Genomic DNA, 23,121 nt, shown 5'->3' on the forward strand with positions numbered 1-23,121 from the left:
GTAAATGTCCGTCCAGCCTGCCATTGTCTCTGTTGAAAACCTTCTCTGGGATCTATTGCTGCATAGGCTGTGTCGAACTGCTCTTGCCTGCCTGTGGGGCTCTGAGTCACGTTTATGATATTCACTGCCTGATCCCCCGCAGCGTTGGAGGCAGAATTGCACACCTATATTATTTTACTTTCCTCCCCCTCCGCCATGAAAGTCTGAGCCATCAAAGCCGCTGCTTCTAAATTCAAGCCCTTGGTCTCAATTAGCTTTCGCAAAATCCCCGCATGACCGATTCCATCAATAAAAAAAATCTCTTAACATCTCCCCCCTGCAGGCGTCTGTGAACTTACAGAAGCTGGCCAAATGACGGAGGTCCGCAACGAAGTCCGGTATGCTCTGGCCTTCGTGACATCGGTGTGTATAGAATCTGTGTCAGACCATGTGTATACTGCTTGCCGGTTTGAGTTGCTCACCGATTAGTATGTTGAGCTCTTCAAAGGTTTTGTCCACCGGATTTTCGGGTGCTAGTCCGTCCTTCATGAGCGTGTAAGTCTTAGGTCCACAGCTGGTCAGCAGATGTGCATTTCGCTTGCCAGCCGCTGCATCTCCCAGCCACTTTTTCATGACTAAGCTTTGCTGGGGTCTCTCAGTGAAATCGTCGCAGTCCTCACCAACAAAGTACCGTTCCAGTGTGCTACCCCTGGCCATTCCCCTGGATCGTTGATTCCAGTTTCTCGTCACCAATGTAGTGTTCTTACTCAATGGAACATAACCCACACGAGGCACGTTCTATGGACATGGTCACTCTATGACCTGAACCGTTATTCGCAGGACTAAGAAGTGATGACCTGCGTGGGACCTCCCTTTATATACCTGAATGACCAGGTAAGGAGTGTCGCCAAATGTTCACCCCCTATGTTCAAGGTGTGCATTGTTGAGTATATACTGTATTGCAGTGGTGTTACATGGAGGCTACATACATGACAGGGACAGTGTGTTCATTTCCCAGTGAGTGGGAACAAAGTGTGGGGACAGTGTGTTCATTGCCCAGTGAGTGGGCAACAATGTGTGGAAATATTGCGGGCTCCCACAGCCCAGTGATGGGAACAACGTGTGGGGATAGTGCAGGCTCCCATTGCCCAGTGTTTGGGGAACAATTTGTGGGGACAGTGCGGTCATTGTCCAGTGAGTGTGAACAATGTGTGGGGACAGTGCGGGCTCCTATTGCCCAATGACTGTGAACAATGTGTGGGGTCAGTGCAGCCATTTCCCAGTGAGTGTGAATAATATGTGGGGACAGTGCGGTCATTGCCCAGTGATTGTGAACAATGTGTGGGGGCGGTGCGGTCATTGCCCAGTTAATGTGAGCAATGTGTGGGGACACTGCGGGCTCCCATGATCCAATGATTAATGAGAGATGTGTGGGGACAGTGCGGCTCCTATTTCAGAATATGGACACGCAGTGTCTAAACCATTCTCAGGTGGATATTGGGCCCCTTCATTAAACAGTTAAAATTAATTTCCAATCACAAGTTAGAGCTTGGACTCTCAGTCTCCCTTATGAATGTAAAGATAGCCTATGTCACTTGGGCTGGTGGTAATTTCCCAGTCCGCGGTCAGCAGCAGCAAGAGAAATGGAAACTAAATGAGAACAGGTTCCAAGAATGAATTGTGGGCTGATGCAGGTGGCTCAATCGTGGCTATCAAAGGGAAATCAGGGATAGTATTAAAGGCAAGGAAGTGGCATACAAATTGGCCAGAAATACCAGTGAACCTGGGGAATGGGAGAAATTTACAACTAAGCAGAGGAGGACAAAGTGTTTGATTAGGTCAGGGAAAATATAGTACGAGAGAAAGCTTGCAGTGAACATTAAGACGGACTGCAAAAGCTTCTATTGATATGTATAGAGAAAAAGGTTAGTAAAGGCAAACGTAGGTCCTCTGCATTCAGAATCAGGGGAAGTCATAACGGGGAACAAAGAAATGGCAGACCAATTCAACAATTACTTTGGTTCGATATTGACTAAGGAGGACACAAACAACCTTCCGGATATAAAAGGGGTCAGAGGGTCTAGTAACAAGGAGGAACTGAGGGAAATCCTTATTCGTCGGCAAATTCTGTTGGGGAAATTGATGGGATTGAAGGCCGGTAAATCCCCAGGGTCTGATGGACTGCATCCCAGAGTACTTATAGGTGTGGCGATGGAAATAGCGGATGCATTCACAGTCATTTTCAAACATTTGATAGGCTCTGTATCAGTTCCTATCGAGTGGAGGGTAGCCAATGTAACCCCACTCTTTAAAAAAGGAGGGAGAGAGAAAATATGGAATTATCGACCGGTCAGCCTGACATCGGTAGTGGGTAAAATGATGCAATCAATTATTAACGATGTCATAGCAGCGCATTTGGAAAGAGGTGACATGATAGGTCCAAGCCTGCATGGATATGTGAAAGGGAAATCATGCTTGACGAATTTTTTGAGGATGTTTCCAGTAGAGTGGACAAGGGAGAACCAGTTGATGTGGTGTATTTGGACTTTCAGAAGGCTTTCGACGAGGTCCCACACAAGAGATTAATGTGAAAAGTTAAAGCACATGGGATTTGGGGTAGTGTGTTGACGTGGATTGAGAACTGGTTGTCAAACATGAAGCAAAGAGTAGGAGTAAACGTGTACTTTTCAGAATGGGAGTCAGTGACTAGTGGGGTACTGCAAGGTTCTTTGCTGGGACCCCAGCTGTTTACATTGTACATTAATAATTTAGACGAGGGGATTTAATGTAGTATCTGCAAATTTGCGGATGACACTAAGTTGAGTGGCAGTGTGAGCTGCGAGAAGAATGCAATGAGGCTGCAGATTGACTCGGATAGGTTAGGTGAGTGGCAAATGCATAGCAAATGAAGTATAACGTGCATAATTGTGAGGTTATCCACTTTGGTGGTAAAAATAGAGAGATAGACTATTATCTGTATGGTGACAGATTAGAAAAAGGGGAGGTGCAATGAGACCTGGGTGTTATTTTACATCAGTCATTGAAGGTTGGCATGCAGGTGCAGCAGGCGGTTAAGAAAGTAAATGGCATGTTGACCTTCATAGTGAGAGGATTTGAGTACAGTTGTACAGGTCCTTGGTGAGGTCACACCTTGAGTATTGTGTACATTTTTGGTCTCCTAATGTGAGGAAGGGCATTCGTGCTATTGAGGGAGTGCAGAGAAGTTTCAGCAGACAGATTCACGGGAAACAGGACTGATATATCAAGGAAGACTGGATCAACTGGGCTTGTATTCACTGGAGTTCAGAAGAATGAGAGGGGATCTCATAGAAACGTTTAAAATTCTGACGTGTTTAGACTGGTAAGATGCAGGAAGAATGTTCCCAATGTTGGGGAAGTCCAGAACCAGGGATCACAGTCGAAGGATAAGGGGCAAGCCATTTATGACCGAGATGAGGACAAACTTGTTCACCCAGAGAATGGTGAACCTGTGGAATTCTCTACCACAAACAGTTGTTGAGCTAATTCTCTTAATATATTCATAAAGGAGTTAGATGTCATCCTTACTACACGGGGGGTCCAGGAGTATGGCGAGAAAGCAGGAATGGGGTACTGAAGTTGCATGTTCAGCCATGAACTCATTGAATGGCGGTGCAGGCTCGAAGAGCCGAATGGCCTACTCCTGCACCTATTTTCTATGTTTCTATGTTTCCTGATACACTCTTGCTTTTACTTTAGATAAGATATTAGAGTGCGTGACTACGTATCTGGGAGGGCTGACCGTGTCTGACACGGGGACGAAGAGCACAGCATGGAATATAACGTACAATTCATGCTGGCTTTTATTATTGTTAGCATTGAAATAATTTAACAAGGAGACTCAGTGGGTATTTTACCCCATTCTTCAATTCCTCCCTAAATTTACTCTGCGTCCCTACATAAATAAATGGGTTGATGCAAGAACTCAAAAACTGAAGCATAAAACCACTTTCCTCCAGAATAAAATTTGATTCCTTGAAATTGGAACCTGAGAAATAACTAACCTTCGCAATCCGTACATAAAGGAAAGTTATCAGAAACAATAAATATAACAGGATGAAACTGCCCGAGATACAGAAGAGTAAGACGATGGACTTTCTGCGGTTCTCCATCTCTGGGTCGCTCTGATTCTCTTCACTGCTCTGGCCCCGGAGTCTCCTGCGGATCCTAATGGCCACTAGAATGTGTCTGACAGTCAGAGCATTGAGCAGTAAAATCAGAACGCACGGGAGCCATGGAGTTAAAATGCGGCGAATCCAGTCATATGCAGCCCATGCAGTTGAGGTATAAAATGCCGATTTTACCGTGCAGAACCAGGGTATGTTGTTAATTATGTATAAAGGTTCGTATATAAAATACACTATGATAGTTTGCAAGTAGCTCAGGGCACAGACAGTTCCAATGACTATCGCCGCTGTTTTCTCGGTGCAATATTTTGTTTTCAGCTTCTGGCAAGAAATGGCCACAAATCGATCAAAGGTAAAAGCGATCGTCAACCAGGCAGAAATGTCTATGGATGCATAAATTAAGGCAGACCGGACACGACAGACTGGAGTGATGGACAGGAAACTGTACATGAAATAAATACCAGCAATCCGGTTTAATATCACAGCAGTGATAATGACCAGGAGATCCGCCACCGCCATGGACACCAGGTACCGAGTGATACATCTGGAGAGACCGCACCTTCCTCGGGACAGGATTACAATCACTGCCAAGTTAGCTGTAAGGGAGGTGGAGGGCGAGATAGAGTGAATGTATGTGAGAGGACAACAGGAAACTTATTGGTCCGTCTCGCAGCAAAATCAACCTTTTGACAGGATTGTATGTGAAATTTACAGCTTTGACACGTGATCTTGATTTAATAATCACCCGGATTAAAATTAAGACAAGCCAATGATATCTGAATATAAAATAATATAATGAATCATAATGGAGAACACGAAAGCATCGAACACATCGAAACCAAAACAATTGACAAGACAAATAACATTTCTTTAACGCATTACAGAAGATATTTGACAGGGTATCAAGGAGAGCCAATAAAAATAGGCAAAATACATTCTAAACGTATTATGTCCTGTGGATAACCGAAAGTGCCCTGCCACCAATTCCGTTCCTTAGCCACCGACACCTTCCGTCTGCCCGGCAACTATCTGAGGTTAACCAGAGTGTTTGCATGTTGGTGCCCTATTTGAAACTGCATTGAGTTTCAAACCACATGTCCGCTCCCTCAACAAGACCGTCTATTTCCAGCTCGGTAGCATCGCCCGTCTCTGTCCCTGTCTGAGGTATTCAGCTTTTGAAACCCTCATCCATGCGTTTATTATCTCTAGACGTGACTATTCCAATAATCTCTTGGCCGGCTTCCCACTGTCTACCCTCCATGAACTTGAGCTCATTCAAAATTCTGCCGCCCAAATCCTCACTTGCACTAAGACCCTTTCACCCATCACAACTGTGCTCGCTGACCTACATTAGCTCTTGGTCCAGCAACGTCTCAAATTTAAAATGCTCACAGATGTTTGCAAATCTCTCCATAGCTTCCAATCTCTCCAACATCCTTCAGCCCTGCTTCACTACGAGATCCTTGCATCGACCTCCTCCTTTTGGAAGCTCCTCAATAGTTATCTGTTTGCCCAAACTTCTGGTGATATGATATCTCTTCATGTGGTTAGTTGTAAAAATGTGTTCCATAACGCTCCACTGCAGCATTTTTCCACTTTCAAGAAGCACGTTGTAGCTGTTGAAAATATGATTCCAAGTACAGCAACAATTACATAATAGGAAATACATGTACAAAAGCAAAATGTAGCGGATGCTGGAAATCTGAAATAAAAACTGAAAGTGCTGGAATTACTCTGCAGGTCAGGCAGCATCTGTGGAAAGAGAAACAGTTAACATGTGAGGTCGATGGACTCAGCTGTGAACTGGATAACGATCGATATGCAAGTGCAGAGGCAGGGAAATGCATCGAGAGAAGGAAAGAATAAAGGGAAGATCAATGAATGGGTAGATGGCAGCAGTGTTTAAATGACAAAAAGGATGAAGGTGCAAGATAACAAGGGAAGCTAATGTGACAAGAAAAAAAAACAAAAGATGGGTCTATCGGAGGTGTAAATGACCATAGCAGAATTATTACCAACAACTGGTGTCAGAAAAAAATGGTGGATATGTTCTGAAATTGTTGATTTCAATGTTGAGTCCGGAACTTTGTAAGTTACCTCAGCGAAAGACGATTTGATGTTCCTAGAATTTCCTTTGAGCTTCATTAGAACAGGGCAGGAGGCCTAGGACAGAGAGATCACGGTGGGAGAGGGGTGGAGTATCAAAACGACAGACGAGCAGAAGCTCAGTGTCATACGTGCGACTGAATGAAGGTGCTCAGCAAAGCGAACAACCAACCAGCGTTTCATCTCCCTAATATAGCTAAGACTGCATCATGACCATTGAATACAGTATACTGATTTGCAAGAACTACCAACAAATATATGGGTACGGTTACATGCGTGAGTATACCTCACAGTGAAATAACAACAAGACAATAGGAAATATATGTGCACAGTTATAATATTGCGATAATACCACGTACAGTGAAATACTAATAACACAATAAGAAATATATGCACAGTTGTACTAGTGCGATACAAACACTCACAATGAATTACGTTGAATTCATTCTTGAGTCCGAGGGACTGTTTGAGAAGAAGAAGAATTACCAATAGCACAAAAGGAAATATATGCATATGATTATAATGGTGTGATACCACGAACAGAGCAATAACAATAACCCAATATAAAATACAATGAACACTGTTATACTGGTGCGATTATACCAATTCACAGTGAAGTACCAATCACACAATAGGATATTTCTGTACACAGTTATAAGAATGTGATACCAGTCACAGTGCAGTGACATATACTGTTCAATTTCAATCAAACATCACTCTGAGCTAATAAAGTGATACCGTTGAAGATGCGGCTCTCTGGAAAACACATTAAAATAAATAAGGAAGAATCAGACACTCAAATTAGGTAGTGATTCCGTTAAGGTAAATAAATGATTCCATTAAATGGGGTAACATAGACCTTGCAACGCCAGAAATAACCAATTGAAAGGTGAGAAGCATTGCGGAAATAAGGTCAGTGATACAGTTAACTATTGGTTCCCGTAACTAATAATTAACTGAAGTACTTTACCTGGAACCCCGATAGCTGCAATGACGGGATAGTAAATGGCAAACACCAGATCTTTTGGTACTCCGTGCATTTCTATCAGAAGCTCCGACCCTGTTCTGCACTACTATCAGAGATTGTCACATTTATACCTGCTTATGGGCTCCAGGGATATCACCACATGGCCTGATCTTTTATATTAATTAAACTAATTGAAACAAACAGATTAGTGCAGCCGATGTCAGCATCGTGTTTATGTTCTGATGGAAAGGAATGTCTTCAAACAGTTCTGATACGGGAATAAAGTGAAGTATGCACAGATTACAGCATGACAATTCTTGAAAAATATAATAAAAAACTCAATATTCTGTTGCCATGGTGAGACTGAAGTGTGTGCACGAGGAATTCGCGGGTTTAAATGCATGAATGCTGATTTAATAGTTTTCAGCAAACGTGTAACTGACAAGAGAACCTCTGCACTTGCAGACGAAAAACGCAGCAAGGTTGCTGTCTCAGACATTATCCAGCCCGTGTCTGGCGAGCCGGTGTCAAAGTACCTTGCTCCAGATACCACATGGTCTGTACACCCACTTTCACCCAGGAGTCTGTGTATTCAGTGTGGACAGGTCCAGTTCAGCATGGTTACACTCAGTGTGGTCGGGTCCAGTTCAGCACGGTTACACTCTGTGTGGACATGTTCAGGTCAGCACGGTTACACTCAGTGTACACATGTAGAGTTGCGCAAGGTTACACTCAGTGTGGACATGTCCAGTTCAGCTTGGTTACTCTCAATGTGGACAGGTGATGTTCAGCACGGTTACACTCTGTATGGACAGGTCCAGTTCAGCACGGTTACTCTCAATGTCGACAGGTCCAGTTCAGCACGGTTACACTCAGTGTGGACAGGTCTAGTTCAGCACGGTTATACTCAGTGAGTAAAGGTCCAGTTCAACACGGTTACACTCAGTGTGGAAAGGTCAAGGTCAACACGGTTACACTCAGTGTGGACAGGTCCAGTCCAGCAAGGTTACACTCAGTGAGTAAAGGTCCAGTTCAACACGGTTACACTCAGTGTGGACAGGTTCAGTCCAGCACGGTTACACTCAGTTTGGACAGGTCCAGGTAAACACGTTTACACTCAGTGTGGCAGGTCCAGGTCAACACGGTTACACTCAGTGTGGACAGGTCTAGTTCAGCACGGTTACACTCAGTGAGGGCAGGTCCAGTTCAGCACGGTTACACTCAGTGAGGACAGGTCCAATTCAGCACGGTTACACTCAGTGTGGCCAGGTCCATTTCAGACGGTTACACTCAGTGAGGCTAGGTCCAGTTCAGAACGGTTGCACTCATTGTAAACAAGTCCAGTTCAGCACAGTTACACTCAGTGACAACAGGACCAATTCAGCAGGGTTACACTCAGTCTAAAAGGTCCAGTTCAGCACGCTTACACTAATTGACGACAGGTCCAATTCAGCATGGTTACACTCAGTGTGGACAGGTTTTGTTCTGCACGGTTACACTCAGTGAGGACAGGTGCAGTTCAGCACAGTTACACAATGTGAGGACAGGTCCAGTTCAGCAAGCTTACACTTAGTGTGGAAAGGTCTAGATCAGCACGGTTAAATTCAGTGCGGAAAGGTCCAGATCAGCAGGGTAACACTCAATGTGGACAGGTACGGTTCAGCACGGTTACACTCAATGTGGAGAGGTGCAGTTCAGCATGGTTACACTCAGTGAGGACAGGTTCAGTTCAGCAAGGTTACACTCAGTGAGGACAGGTACAGTTCAGCAGGGTTACGCTCAGTATGGACAGGTACAGGTCAGCACGGTTACACTCAGTGTAAACACGTCCAGTTCAGCACGGTTAGACTCAGTGCATAGAGGTCCAGTTCAGCAAGTTTACACTCAGTGTGGACAGTTTCAGTTCAGTGCGGTTACACTCAGTGTGGACAGGTCCGGTTCAGCACAGCTACACTCAGTGTGGGAAGGTCCAATTCAGCGCGGTTACACTCTGCATGGACAGGTCCAGGTCAACACGGTTACACTCAGCGTGGACAGGTCTAGGTTTGCAAGGTTGCGTTCAGCGTGGTCAGGTCCAGTTCAACACCGTAGAACACAATCTGGGCAGGTCCGTAAAGGAAGGTTGCACACAGTGTGAACAGGTCCAGTTCAGCATGGTTGCGTTCAATGTGGTCAGGTCTCGTGCAGCACGGTTATCGTCAATGTGGACAGGTCCAGTTCAGCACTGTTACACTTAGTGTGGGCAAGTCCCGTTCAACATGGTTTCCATTAAGTGTTGTCAGATCCCGTTCAGCATGGTTACTTTCAGTCTGGAGAGGTCCAGATGAGCACAGCTATATTTAGTGTCGGGAGGTACATTTTAACACGCTTACTTTCCATGTGGTGGCGTTCAGTTCAGCGCCATTACACACAGTCTCGCATGATTAGAGTCAGTGTGGAACGTGTCCACTTTAGCCTGAAACCCTCTGATTTTTCTCCACCTGCACTGCCTGCGTGATCAGTCTGTTTTTCTGATGTCCATTCTTTGATGAGACGCAAAATAACACAGTTACTCTTTGGGAAGGATTAAACTATCGTCTTCATTCCCCACAACCATCTCCTTTCGCCGGCTCCTGTCTCAATCTGTTTAGAACCTGGGTCTTTTGCCGAATGGATAACTAGTTCAGATTTGGGCACCGAACCTCAGGAAGGATATATTGGCCATCAATGCAGCTGCACAAAGGATTCATCAGAATGTTACCGGGCCTTCGTGAGTGATATTGTGAAGACAGGTTACCTAGCATATCCCGAAAAAAATGGTCTACTTCCATGATTATGGGAGTTTTAGGGATGATTTGAACGATAAGCTTAAAATGTTAAAATGAATATAGACATAAATCTTTTCCACTAATAAGCACATAATGAAAGGAGTAGCAATGGCCATTCGTGCCCTCTGGCCTGCTCCGCTGCTCAATAAGAGTAAGGCTGATCTTTGCCGTTAGGCCCCTCAAGCCTGCTCCAGTCTTATGTTCTGTCCCTATATCCTTTCATTCCCATTATGCTCAAAATACTATCGCACTCTGTTTTAAATGTTCTAATCGACTGACCATCCTGACCCTCTATTGTACAGAATTGCACAGATTCACACTCTTCTGAGTGAAGACATTTCTCCTTATATCAGTCCCAAATGGCCACCCTCTTATCCTGTGATTGTGATCCTTAGTTCTCGATAGTCCAGCCAAGGGAAACAACCCTTAACATATAGCCTGGCCTGCACTATAAGAATTTTATGCGGTTCAATGAAATCACGCCTTATTCTTCGAAACTCCAGAGAATGTAGGCCCATTGTACCCAATCTCTCTCCATAGGACATCCCTTTAAGGCTAGGAATCAATATTTTGAACCTTCATTGCATCCGTGCGAAAGCAAGCATCTTCTTCCTTCGAAAATGAGAACAAAACTCTACCCAGTCCGCCAGGTGTGGTCTCACAAAAGCATTATATAATTGCAACAACACCTCCTTACTCAAGCCGCTTTCAATCAAAGCTAGCATGGCATTTGCCTTCCTAATTGCTTGCTGTACCTGCATGTTACCTTTCTGTGATTCCTCTACAAGGACAGCTAAATCCATCTGAATAACAACATTTACTCGTCTCTCACTGTTTAAAAATATTCCATTTTTCCATTTCTTCTCACAAATATGTATCTATGTATACACATTACTTTATTAATCTCCTTGCCTATTCAGTTAACCTGTGTATATCAATCTGCTTCCCCTTTGCATCGTTCTCACAGGTTACGTACCCACTTTTATTTGTATCATCAGTAAACATGGATATATTACGCTCCATACCGTCATCAACTTAATTGATAGAGGTTGTAAATTGCTGAGGCAATTGCGCTGATCATATAGGCACTCCAATAGTAGCTCCCTGCCAACCCGAAAATTACCCATTTATTCTTTCCCTGTGTTGTCCGTCCTTGAATCAAGCTTCACTATCTGATCATACATTACATCCAATCCCATGAGTTTTAACCGTGTGTAATAACCTCCGAAGATATTAGAATTAGGAGCAGAAGTAGGCCATACAACCCCATGAGACTACCCCTCGATTTATTTATATCATGGCTGATCTTCGACCATAATTCCACTTTCCCGTCCAATCAGACAATCACTTGATTCACCAAGAGTCCAAACATCTATCGAACTGTTTCAGTACGTAAAGAATTCATCAATGTATATATGTGCTAGTATGATAATTATCCATGTGCTGAGGGTTGGTGACGGTTTTTAATGTCACCCAGCGCTGCGTTTTGCTGGATATCTTTAATCCTTTCTCCAAACGCTTTTTACCTGATTCTAATCGCTGCCTTGTCCGATGGAAATTTGAGACTGTCCATGGGTGTTGAAAGCCCCAGCCTGCAGTGCAATACAGGAAATGTCTTGTCTGAATCTGAGGGGACCAGCGTGCAGGTGCAAGAGAGGCCCGAGACGAATTTCAATGCCATTGACGAAAAATTCGTTGTCGCCCATTTTGATGCAGTAACAGCGTCTGGACTTTAAATTTAGTGTCTGGTGTTAATTCGTGTCGGTGATAACGACATTCATTATCAGCGCCCCAAGAGTCAAATGGGCTGTTTAATGAAGGACTGCACACTTCGCTTCGGTCGCTAAAGTCGAAAAGCATGGCGCTAAGTTAAAAGCACGAATGGGAATATGAAGATCCTCATCAGTCATACTGGCACCAATCACTTCTTAATGGGTATGTTAATTGATGCTGCATTATACCATTCCCAGGATAGCAGCCTCTGGAGTGAGACACAGACCAACATGGCAGCTGCAAAAGCAAGGCCACGTATCCATCATTTTTCCAAGGCCGTCCTGGAGAGATAAGGGGCATGATCCACCCCAACACTGGTATGAGGCTAGCACCCAATCTTTTCTGGAAAATGTGGGGGGAAGTGGCCTCCCACGTATCAGCAAGGTGCACCGTACCTCGAACTGCGACACAATTACGGACGAAATTCAACCACCTCACTCGGGTAATGAAGTTGAGCACCTTCTGCATCAAGCTTACCATGGAACTACTTGGACCTCACTGTCTCACAAACTTTAATGTCTGCACGACTAGCCCTTTAATTATGTGTCTGAGAGCATCTTTCTTCCTTGGTGAAGACAGAAGCAAAGGGCTCGTTTACTAACACATTCATACCCTCTGCCTGCATGCAAATCAGCCCTACATCTCCAATTAGCAGGATTTTAATGTTTGTATGCACACACAAGACATGTGCAACTGTGCGCAGTAATTGGCAACCCTATGTACATCTGTCAGCCCTTCCACAGCGAAACAGAGATTCATCTATGTGAGAAACTTCTCCAAAACCGATAGCTCACTCACTCAAACCTTCAGATAATGTTTGCAGGCGACGCTGGCGCATAATCGCTGGAAACCGATGCACAGTAGTGGTGCAGACACAGAGCTCCAGCTAGGAACGTCATCTTATGCACGCAGTGGGAGTGGTTGTAGTAGTTAAGCCAAGTGCCCTGGGGACAGTGAAGATATGTTCATTAACATTTAATCGTCCATTACACCACTTAACCCTGGCAGCACAATCCTTTCCCAATGTACGTATAACTTTTGTCTGACAACTCTTTGCTGCAGTTCCGCCCACTCCCCTGAGTTAACCACAAATGTATTGCTTTGTGCTTCAAGCTGATGAGTGTGGAACCGCGGAGCCTGTCGGTGAGCTTTCTAGTTAGGGCGAGGGGTGAGATGGCGACGAGGGAAATGAGACTCAGTGCCTGTCATGGATGAGCCTGTTGCCTCTGGCAGTGTGGATAGCATGTCGGTGGAGGAGGCCATACTTGAATGGTCTGATTTTGTTGATGCTCCGGGGCACATCGCTTTGCATAAACGTCACGGGCGAAGGGAAGCTCCAGTTGTGAGTGTGCGCCTGAGTGCTGCTCAACAGGACACAGAGGAGAACCCCGACGTGTAGGTTGTTGCCAGACAGTAATTGAGGATACACAGCGAGCGTCTGGGTACCTTGGTGCCCGAGAGCTAGGTTGCACTTGCTCTGAGTATGGAGGAGTGCACTAGAAGCATTGGCCTTGCCTCTCGCAGCCCATCGTTCCCATCCTTGGCGCTTGCCAACGAATGGTGGAATCGATGAGCGACCGTGGGGACGCAGAACAGGCCCAAGCAACTCAAGGCTTTCGAGCTGACATGGCTTCAGTGCTTGGTGTCCTCAATACTCAATCTGTCAACATGCAGACTCTGGTTGATACCATGCAATCGTTAACTGCTGCCATCACCTCTGGGTCCCCAGCAGTCCAAGGAGGATCTTACGTGGCTGAAGCCGGCCAGCAATTTGTGCTCGAGCAGATTGCTCTGAATGTTTAGCTCGCTACCTCGGGGCGTGGCGGTGTATCGGTGGAAATTGAAGGTGCTGTCGACTATCAAGGAGACATAACTCGGGTTCCCACAACTAACACTTCACCCAATGCTCCTGCTACTGTCTGCTCCCCAGCAGTGCGAGTCGATCGCCGACCAAGCTGCGGTGGTGCAGTCCGAAGCCGGGCCGACCAAGCTGCAGTGGTGCAGTCCGAAGCCGGGCCGACATGCTAAGGTGCTGCAGGCTCAGAGCTGATCGAAAGCGTCCTTCTGGGATATTTGAATTTCCTGTGTCAAAGAAACATAGAAACATATAAATTAGGTGCAGAAGTAGACAATTCGGTCCTTAGAGCCTGCACTATCTTTAAATAAGATCATGACTGATCATTCACGTCACTACCCCTTTCCTGCTTTCTCTCCATACCTCTTGATGCCTTTAACTGTAAGGACCAAAACTAAGTCACTCTTGAATATATCCAACTAACTGGCATCAACAACTCTCTGCGGTCGGGAATTCCACAGGTTAACAACTCTCTGAGTGAAGAAGTTCTCCTCATCTAATTCCTAAATGGCGAACCCCTTATCTTTAGACTGTGTCCTCTGGGTCTGGACTTCCCCAACATCCCGAACATATTTGCTGCATCTAACCTGTCCAGTTCCGTCAGAATTGCATATGTATCTATGTATTCTCTTTCATTCTTCGAAACACCAGTAAATACAAGCAAAGTCGATCCAGTGTCTCCTCATATATCAGTCCTGCCATCCAGGGAGTCAGTCTGTTGAACCTTCGCTGCAATCGCTCAATAGCAAGAATGTCGTTCCTCAGAATAGGAGACAAAATTTGAACACAATATTCCAGGTGATGCCTCACTACTAAAGCCCTGTACAACTGCGGTAAGACAGCCATGCTCTTACAGTCAAAACTACTAGCTATGAAAGCCTACTTGCCATTCATCTTCTTCAATGGCTGCTGCATCTGCACCTGCATGCCAACTTTCAATGACTGATGTACCATGACACACAGGTCTCGTTGCACCTCCCCTTTTACTAAACTGCCGCCATTCACATAATATTCTGCCTTGGTGTGTTTGCCCCCAAAGTGGATAACCTCACATTTGTCAACATTATACTGCATCTGCCTTGCTTTTATCCACTCACCTAACCTGTCCAAGTCAACCTGCAGCCCCTTACCGTCCTCCTTACAGCTCACACCGCAACGCAGCTTAGTGTCATCTGCAAACTTGGAGGTCGAACACTCAATTCCTTCATCAAATCATTAATGTATATTGTAAGTAGCTAGGGTCTGCAGCAATCCACTAGTCACTGTCTGCCATTCTGAAAAGGAACCTTTCATCCTAACTCTCTGCTTTCTGTCTGCCAACAAGTTCTCTATCCACGTCAATCCATTACCGCTAATACAATGTACTATAAATTTGCACAAAATCTCTCGTGTAGGACCTTGTCAAAATCCTTTTGAAAGTCCAAATACACCACATTCACTGGTTCTCCCGTCACCGCTCTACAAGTTACATCCTCAAAAAATTCTAGAAGATTTGTCAAACATGGTTACCTTTTCATAAAGCCATGCTGACTTGGACCGATCCTGTCACTGCTTTCCAAATGCGCTGCTATTTCCTCTTTAATAATTGATTCCAACATTTTCCCCACTACTGATGTCAGGCTAACCGGTTAATAATTACCTGCTTTCTGTCTCCCTCATTGTTTAAAATGTCGTGTGCGATTAGCTACACTCCAATCTCTAGGAATTGATCCAGACTCGACACACCGCTGGTAAATGATCACCAATGCATCCACTATTTCTGGAGCCACTTCCTTAAGTACTCTGGCATGCAGAGTATTAGGCCCCGGGTTTTATCGGCCATCAATCCCATCAATTTCCCGGACACAATTTCCCACCGAATAAGGATTTCCTTCAGTTCCTCCTTCTCACTAGACCATCTGTCCCCTAGTTGTTCCAGAAGGTTATTTGCGTCTTGTTTTGTGAAGACAGAACCAAAGTATTTGTTCAACTAGTCTGCTATTTCTTCATTATAAATTCACAGAATCAGACTTCAAGGGACCTACGTTTTTCTTCACCAATCTTTTTCTCTTCACATATCAATAGACGTTTTTGCAGTCCGTTTTTATGTTCCCAGCAAGCTCCCTGTCATTCTCTATTTTTCCACTCTTAATTAAAACTTATCTCCTCCTCTGCTGAATTCTAAATATCTCCTAGTCCTCATGTTTGCTGCATTTTCTGGCCAATTTGTATGACTCTTCCTTGGATTTAACACTATCCTTAAATTCCCTTGTTAGCCACGGTTGGGCCACCTTCCACGTTTTATTTTTGCTGCAGAAAGGGATGTACATGTGACCTTTAATTGTTTGCCATTGCCTAACAGCCGTCAACGCTTTAACATCATTCCTCAGTCTATACTAGCCATGTTTCACCAGTTAAATTTTAAAGTGCTTTTCTATTATTCCTTCCAAACTGGACAACATCGCATTTTCCCACATAATCATCCATCTGGCTAATTTTTTCCCACTCACTTAGCCTGTCTGAATGCATTTGCAGATTTTTTGTATTTTCAGAATTTGATTTCCAACCATTCGTTGTATGATCAGCAAAATTTGACACATTTCATCTGTCCCTTCATCCACGTCATTCATATAGACTATAAATAGTTGAGATCCCAGCACCTATCCTTGTGGCACCGCACTCGTAACTCTTTGCCAATGGGAAAATGATGCATTTATCTCGACTCTCTGTTTCCATGTTAGTTAATCAATCCTCTATCCATTTTAAAATATTACCCTCAAACCCGAGCGTTTTTATCTTCTACAGTAACCTCTTATGTGGCACAATATCGAATGCCTTCTGCAACTCTAAATACTATACATTCACTCGTGTCCCCCTATCCACATTGCTCGTGACATCCTCAAAGAACTCCAGCATTGAGACTTTGTCACTCTTCGACTGTCTGTCTCCATCTCGCTCTGGCTTGCTCGCTTTGTCTATTTCTCTCTCTCACATTACCTCTATCTCGCTGTCTGCCTCTCGCTGCTTCTCTGTTTGCCTCTGTCTCTCAATCGGTGTGTCTCTTTCTCATGGTGCCCAGTTCTCTTTGCAGGTAGATTACTGTTCTTACAGATTAGGCCACCATCAGTTTCTAGTTAGTACAGTTGTGAGTATTCCTGCCTGGTACGTAGGAGACCCGAATTCAAGAATGAAACATTTTTAAGCTAAGGAATTTTACTTTGGTTTCTTGGTGCAGATTTATATTAATATGTTCAAGAGTAATATAGAACAGTAACAAATACAGCAAGAGGTGATTGACTCTTCCGAATGTTGCGGGAATATGTGCCCTTCTGCTGCAGAAAAATGGATGATTAATATTTATAGAGTCAGAGACCCAGTCGTCGTGGCCGAGTGGGTCAGGCAATGGACGAGAAATCCATTGGGGTTTGCCTCCGCAGATTTGGAATCATGCAAACTATGGTTACCATAACTAATAGGAGCAGGAATAGACTGCTGAAACACTTGATCCGGCTCTGCCATTCGATTTGATCGTGGATTCAGTTCCATTCCACATATCTCTATATGGGTAGAGCTGCAGAAAACCAAAGGGCAAAAAGCGTTAGTGGGAGGTGTGCACAGATCTCCAAACAGTATAAATGATTTTGGGGAGGGCATCAAACAGGAAATTAGGGGTGCATGCAACAAAGGTGCAGCAGTTATCATGGGTGACTTTAATCTGCACATAGATTGGGCTAACCAAACTGGAAGCAATATGGTTGAGGAGCATTTGCTGCAGTGCATTAGGGACGGTTTTCAAGACCAATATGTCGAGGAACCAACTCGGAGGGAGGCCACCTTAGACTGGGTGTTTTGTGCGAGGCCCCTTGGGGAAGAGTGACAATAATATGATGGAAATTTACATTAGGATGGAGAATAAAACAGTTAATTCAGAGACATTGTCCAGAACTTAAAGAAGGGTAACTTTGAAGGTATGAGACTTGAATTGGCTAGGATAGATTGGCGAATGACACTTAAGGGGTTGAAAGTGGATTGGCAATGGCAGACATTTAGAGACCACAGGGATGAACTACAACAATAGTACATCCCTGTTTGGCGTAAAATAAAAAAGGGAAGGTGGCTCAACCGTGGCTATCAAAGGGCAATGAGGGTTAGGTTTAAAGCAAATGAAGTGGCATACAAATTGGCCAGAAATAGCAGCGAACCCGGCGACTGGGAGAAATTTAGGACACAGTAGACGGGGACAAAGGGTTTGATTAGGGCAGGGAAAGTAGAGTACGAGAGGAAGCTTGCAGGGAACATTAAAACGGACAGCAAAAGCTTCTATAGATGTGTAAAGAGCAAAAGATTAGAAAAGACAAACGTAGTTCTCCTGCAGTCGGAATCAGGGGAAGTCATAACGGGGAACAAAGAAATGGCTGACGAAATGAACAAGTACTTTGTTTCGATATTCATTAAGGAGGACACAAACAAACTTCCGGACATAAAAGGGGTCAGAGGGTCCAGTAAGAAGGAGTAGCTGAGGGAAATCCTTATTATTAGGGAAATTGCGTTGGAGAAATTGATGGGATTAAAGGCTGATAAATCCCCAGGGCCTGATAGTCGTATCCCAGAGTATTAAGGAGGTGGCCTTGGAAATCGCGGATGCATTGACAGTCATTTTCCAACATTCCATGGACTCTGGATCAGTTCCTATGGAGTGGAGGCTAGTCAATGTAATCCTACTTTTTAAAAAAGGAGGGAGAGAGATAAGAGTGAATTATAGACCAGTCAACCTAACATCGGTCGTGGAATCAATTATTAAGAATGTCATAGCAGCGCATTTGGAAAGAAGTTACATGAATGGTCCAAGTCAGCATGGATTTATGAAAGGGAAATCAGGCTTGACAAATCTTCTGGAATATTTGAGGATGTTTCCTGTAGAGTGGACAAGGGAGAACCAGTTGAGGTGGTGCATTGGAACTTTCAGAAGGCTTTCGACAAGGTCACACACAAGAGATTAATGAGCAAAGTTAAAGCACATGGGATTGGGGATAGTGTGCTGAAGTAGATGGAGAACTGGTTGGCAGACTGGAAGCAAAGTGTAGGAGTAAATGGTTACTTTTCAGAATGGCAGCATTGACGAGTGGGCTACCGCAAGATTCTGTAATGGGGCCACAGCGTTTACTTTGTACATTAATGATTTCGATGAGGGGATTAAATGTAATACCTCCAAACTTGCGGATAAAACTAAGTTGGGAGGTTATGTGAGCTGCGAGGAGGATGCTATGAGGCTGCAGAGTGATAGGTTAGGTGATTGGTTAGGTGATTGTCAAATGCATGGCAGATCAAGTATAATGTGGACAAATGTGAGGTTATCCACTTTGGTGGTAAAAACCGAGAGGCATAGTATATCTGAATGGTGACAGATTAGGAAAAGGGGAGGTGCAACGAGACCTGGGTGTCATGGTACATCAGTCATTGAAAATTGGTATGCAAGTACAGCAGGCGGTGAAGAAAGCAAATGGCATACCGGCCTTCCTAGCGAGGGGATTTGAGTACAGGGGCAGGGAGGTGTTACTACAGTTGTACAGGGCCTTTGTGATGCCACACCTGCTGTATTGGGTACAGTTCTGGTCTCCTAACTTGAGGAAGGACATTCTTGCTATTGAGGGAGTGCAGCAAATGTTCACCAGACTGATTCCTCGGATGACTGACATATCAAGAAAGACTGGATGAACTGAGCTTGTATTCTCTGGGGTTAAGAAGAATGAGAGGGGATCTAGGAGAAACGTTTAAAATTCTGATGGGATTAGACAGGTCAGATGCAGGAAGATTGTTCCCAATGTTAGGGAAGTCCAGAACCATGGGCCACAGCCTAAGTTTAAGGGGTAAGCCATTTAGGACCGAGATGAGGAGAAACTTATTCACCCAGAGAGTGGTGAACCTGTGGAATTCTCTACCGCAGAAAGTTGTTGAGTCTAATTCAATAAATAGATTCGAAAAGGTGTTAGATGTAGACCTACTAGTAGGGGGAACAAGGGGTATGGCGAGAAAGCAGGATTGGGGTACGGAAGTTGAATGCTCATCCATGAACTCATTGAATGGCGAGGCAGGATTGAAGGGCCTATTAAATTGGAATGTGGATATTTGTGAGGTTTACACTTTGGTGGTGAAAACAAAGAGACAGACTTATCTGAATGGTGACAGATTAGGTTGGCATGCAGGTACAGCAGGCGGTTAAGAAAGCAAGTGGCATGTTGGCTTTCCTAGCGAGGTGATTTAAGTACAGGGGCAGGGAGGTGTTACTACAGTTGTTCAGGGCCTTGGTGAGGCCACACCTGGAGAATTGTATGCAGTTTTGGTCTCCTAACTTGAGGAAGGACATTCTTGATATTAAGGGAGTGCAGCGAAGGTTCACCAGACTGATTCCCGGAATGGCGGGACTTACATATCAAGAAAAACTTGATCAACTGGGCTTGTATTTACTAGAGTTCAGAAGAATAAGAGATGATCTCAGAGAAACGTTTAAAATTCTGACGGGTTTAGTCAGGTTAGTTGCAGGAAGAATGTTCCCAATGTTTGGGAAGTCCAAAACCAGGGGTCACAGTCTAAGGATAAGGGGTAAGCTATTTAGGACCGAGCTGAGGAGAAACATATTCACCCAGAGAGTGGTAAACCTGTGGAATTCTCTACCACAGAAATTTGTTGAGGTCATTTTACTAAATATATTCAAAAAGGTGTTAGATCTAGTCCTTACTACTCGGGGGTTCAAGGGGTATGGCGAGAAAGCAGGAATGGGGTACTGAAGTTGCATGTTTAGCTATGAACTCATTGAATGGCGGTGCAGGCTCGAAGGGCCGAATAGTCTACTCCTGCACCTATTTTCTATGTCTCTGTGTTTCTACAATTGATATGATAATGAATACGCAATTGAAAACCAAACAATATAATATCTACATTGAGGATGAAAACCAATACGCAGGATAAAACTGTTACATATAATTGTTAAAGTGGGTATGATAACGAGCACACAGGGTAAAACGCTTAAATGTAATTGTTACATTGGATATGGTAACCAATACACAATGTAAAATTGTGACATTATATATAACATTTATTATGAATCTAAAATGTTCTGTAAAGGTTTTGCAAGTAATGTTTTATTTGCGGACATATATTACACAAGGTAAAACTTCTATATTCCATTGTTAAGTTGGGTATGATAACGAATACACAGGGTAAAACTCTTACATGCAATTGCGACATTGCGGATGAAAACGAATGTACAGAGTAATACTGTTACGTTGAATTGTTGAATCGTGTAGGATAGCTAACACACAGAGTTAAAATGTTACATTGAATTGTAAAATTTCGCATGATAACTAATACACAGAGTAAAACTGTCAGAGTAAAGTTTTAAATCGGGTATGATAACCAATACATAGAGTAATATTTTTGCATTTAATTTTTGAATTCGGTATGATAACTAATACACAAGGTAAAGCTGTAACATGTAAATGTTAACTTGTTATGATCACAATAAAATCGGGGCAAACTGGCATTTAATAGCTAAATTGGATATGATATCCAATGCACAGCGTAAAAATTACACTTAATTGTGAAATTGTTGATAATAACGAATGTACTGGGTAAGAGTGTTGCAGCTAATTGTTAACATCGGTATGTATGCAATACAGGGTAAAATTTATATTTCAATCACAAATTGGATATGATTCCCAATACTCTCGTAAAACTGTTGCGTTTTATATTTGAATTGTGCAAGATAACTAAGAAACAGTGTTAACATGTTATATTTAATTGTAAATTGGATATAACTAATAACATGTACAACTTTTACATTTAATTGTAAAATTCTGTATTATAACTATCATCAACAGCATAGGCAAGAATTCGTTGTCAAGAATTACTTACCTTCAAACTAGAAATGAGTACTCATGTGAATGGAGAGTCTAATGCGTTACCTACCGTCTCTATCAAGCATGACACCCAATATGCAGGATAAAACTGTGAGGTTTAATTCTAGATGTGGCTACGATAACCAATAGACAAGGTACATCTGTTACATTTTATTGTTAAATTGTGTGTAATAACCAATACCCAGTGTAAAACCGTTACATTTAACTTTTAAACTTAGTATTGTATGTAATGAAAAGCGTAAAACTATTACAATTAATTATTAAGTTGATTATCACTAATACACAGGGTAAGACTTTTACAAGTAATTGTTAAATTGGATACGATAATCAATTTCAAAGTGTTACATTTAAGTGTTAAATGAGTGCGATGTCAAATCCGAAGGATAAGACTGTTAAATTTAATTGTTCAATTAATTATAAATAATGCAAATGGTGAAACCTTTATATCTATTTATTAACGGGGAACAAAGAAATGGCAGATCAATTGAACAAGTACTTTGGTTCGGTATTCACGAAGGAGGACACCAACAACCTTCCGGATGCAAAAGGGGTCAGAGGCTCTAGTAAGGAGGAGGAACTGAGGAATTATTAGTCGGGAAATTGTGTTGGGGAAATTGATGGGATTGAAGGCCGATAAATCACCAGGGCCTGATGGACTGCATCCTAGAGTACTTAAGGAGGTGGCCGTGGAAATAGTGGATGCATTGACAGTCATTTTCCAATATTCCATTGATTCTGGTTCAGTTCCTATCGAGTGTAGCGCAGCCAATGTAACCACACTTTTTAAAAAAGGAGGCAGAGAGAAAACAGGGAATTATAGACCGGTCAGCCTGACCTCAGTAGTGGGTAAAATGATGGAATCAATTATTAAGGATATCATAGCAATGCATTTGGAAAATGGTGACATGATAGGTCCAAGTCAGCATGGATTTGTGATAGGGAAATCATTCTTGACAAAGCTTCTGCAATTTTTTGAGGATGTTTCCAGTAAAGTGGACAAGGGAGAACCAGTTGATGTGGTATATTTGGACTTTCAGAAGGCTTTCGACAAGGTCCCACACAAGAGATTTATGTGCAAAGTTAAAGCACATGGGATTGGGGGTAGTGTGCTGACGTGGAGTGAGAACTGGTTGTCAGACAGGAAGCAAAGAGTAGGAGTAAATGGGTACTTTTCAGAATGGCAGGCAGTGACTAGTGGGGTATCGCAAGGTTCTGTGGTGGTGACCCAGCTGTTTACATTGTACATTAATGATTTTGACGATGGGATTAAAAGTAGTATCTCCAAATTTGCGGATGACACTAAGTTGGGTGGCATTGTGAGCTGCGAGGAGGATGCTATGAGGCTGCAGAGTGACTTGGACAGGTTAGGTGAGTGGGCAAATGCATGACAGATGAAGTATAATGTGGATAAATGTGAGGTTATCCACTTTGGCGATAAAAACATAGAGACAGACTATTATCTAAATGGTGACATATTAGGAAAATGGGAGGTGCAACGAGACCTGGGTGTCATGGTATATCATTCATTGACGGTTGGCATGCAGGTACAGCAGGCGGTTAAAAAAGCAAATGG

At 43.5% G+C, this 23,121-nt stretch overlaps 1 protein-coding gene across 1 annotated transcript; it reads right to left on the bottom strand.

Annotated features, from left to right (window-relative positions):
• Positions 1 to 3,830: 3,830 nt before the first annotated feature.
• Positions 3,831 to 7,291, bottom strand: LOC139254824 (probable G-protein coupled receptor 139). The gene is made up of 2 exons (XM_070873837.1): positions 7,222 to 7,291; positions 3,831 to 4,741 (listed from the first exon to the last, which is right to left on the bottom strand). Exons 1-2 carry the CDS (start codon positions 7,289 to 7,291, stop codon positions 3,831 to 3,833), a joined length of 981 nt encoding a protein of 326 aa, XP_070729938.1.
• Positions 7,292 to 23,121: the final 15,830 nt, after the last annotated feature.

The sequence above is a fragment of the Pristiophorus japonicus genome, unplaced genomic scaffold (assembly GCF_044704955.1).
Source record: "Pristiophorus japonicus isolate sPriJap1 unplaced genomic scaffold, sPriJap1.hap1 HAP1_SCAFFOLD_58, whole genome shotgun sequence".
Classification (NCBI taxonomy): Eukaryota; Metazoa; Chordata; class Chondrichthyes; family Pristiophoridae; genus Pristiophorus; species Pristiophorus japonicus.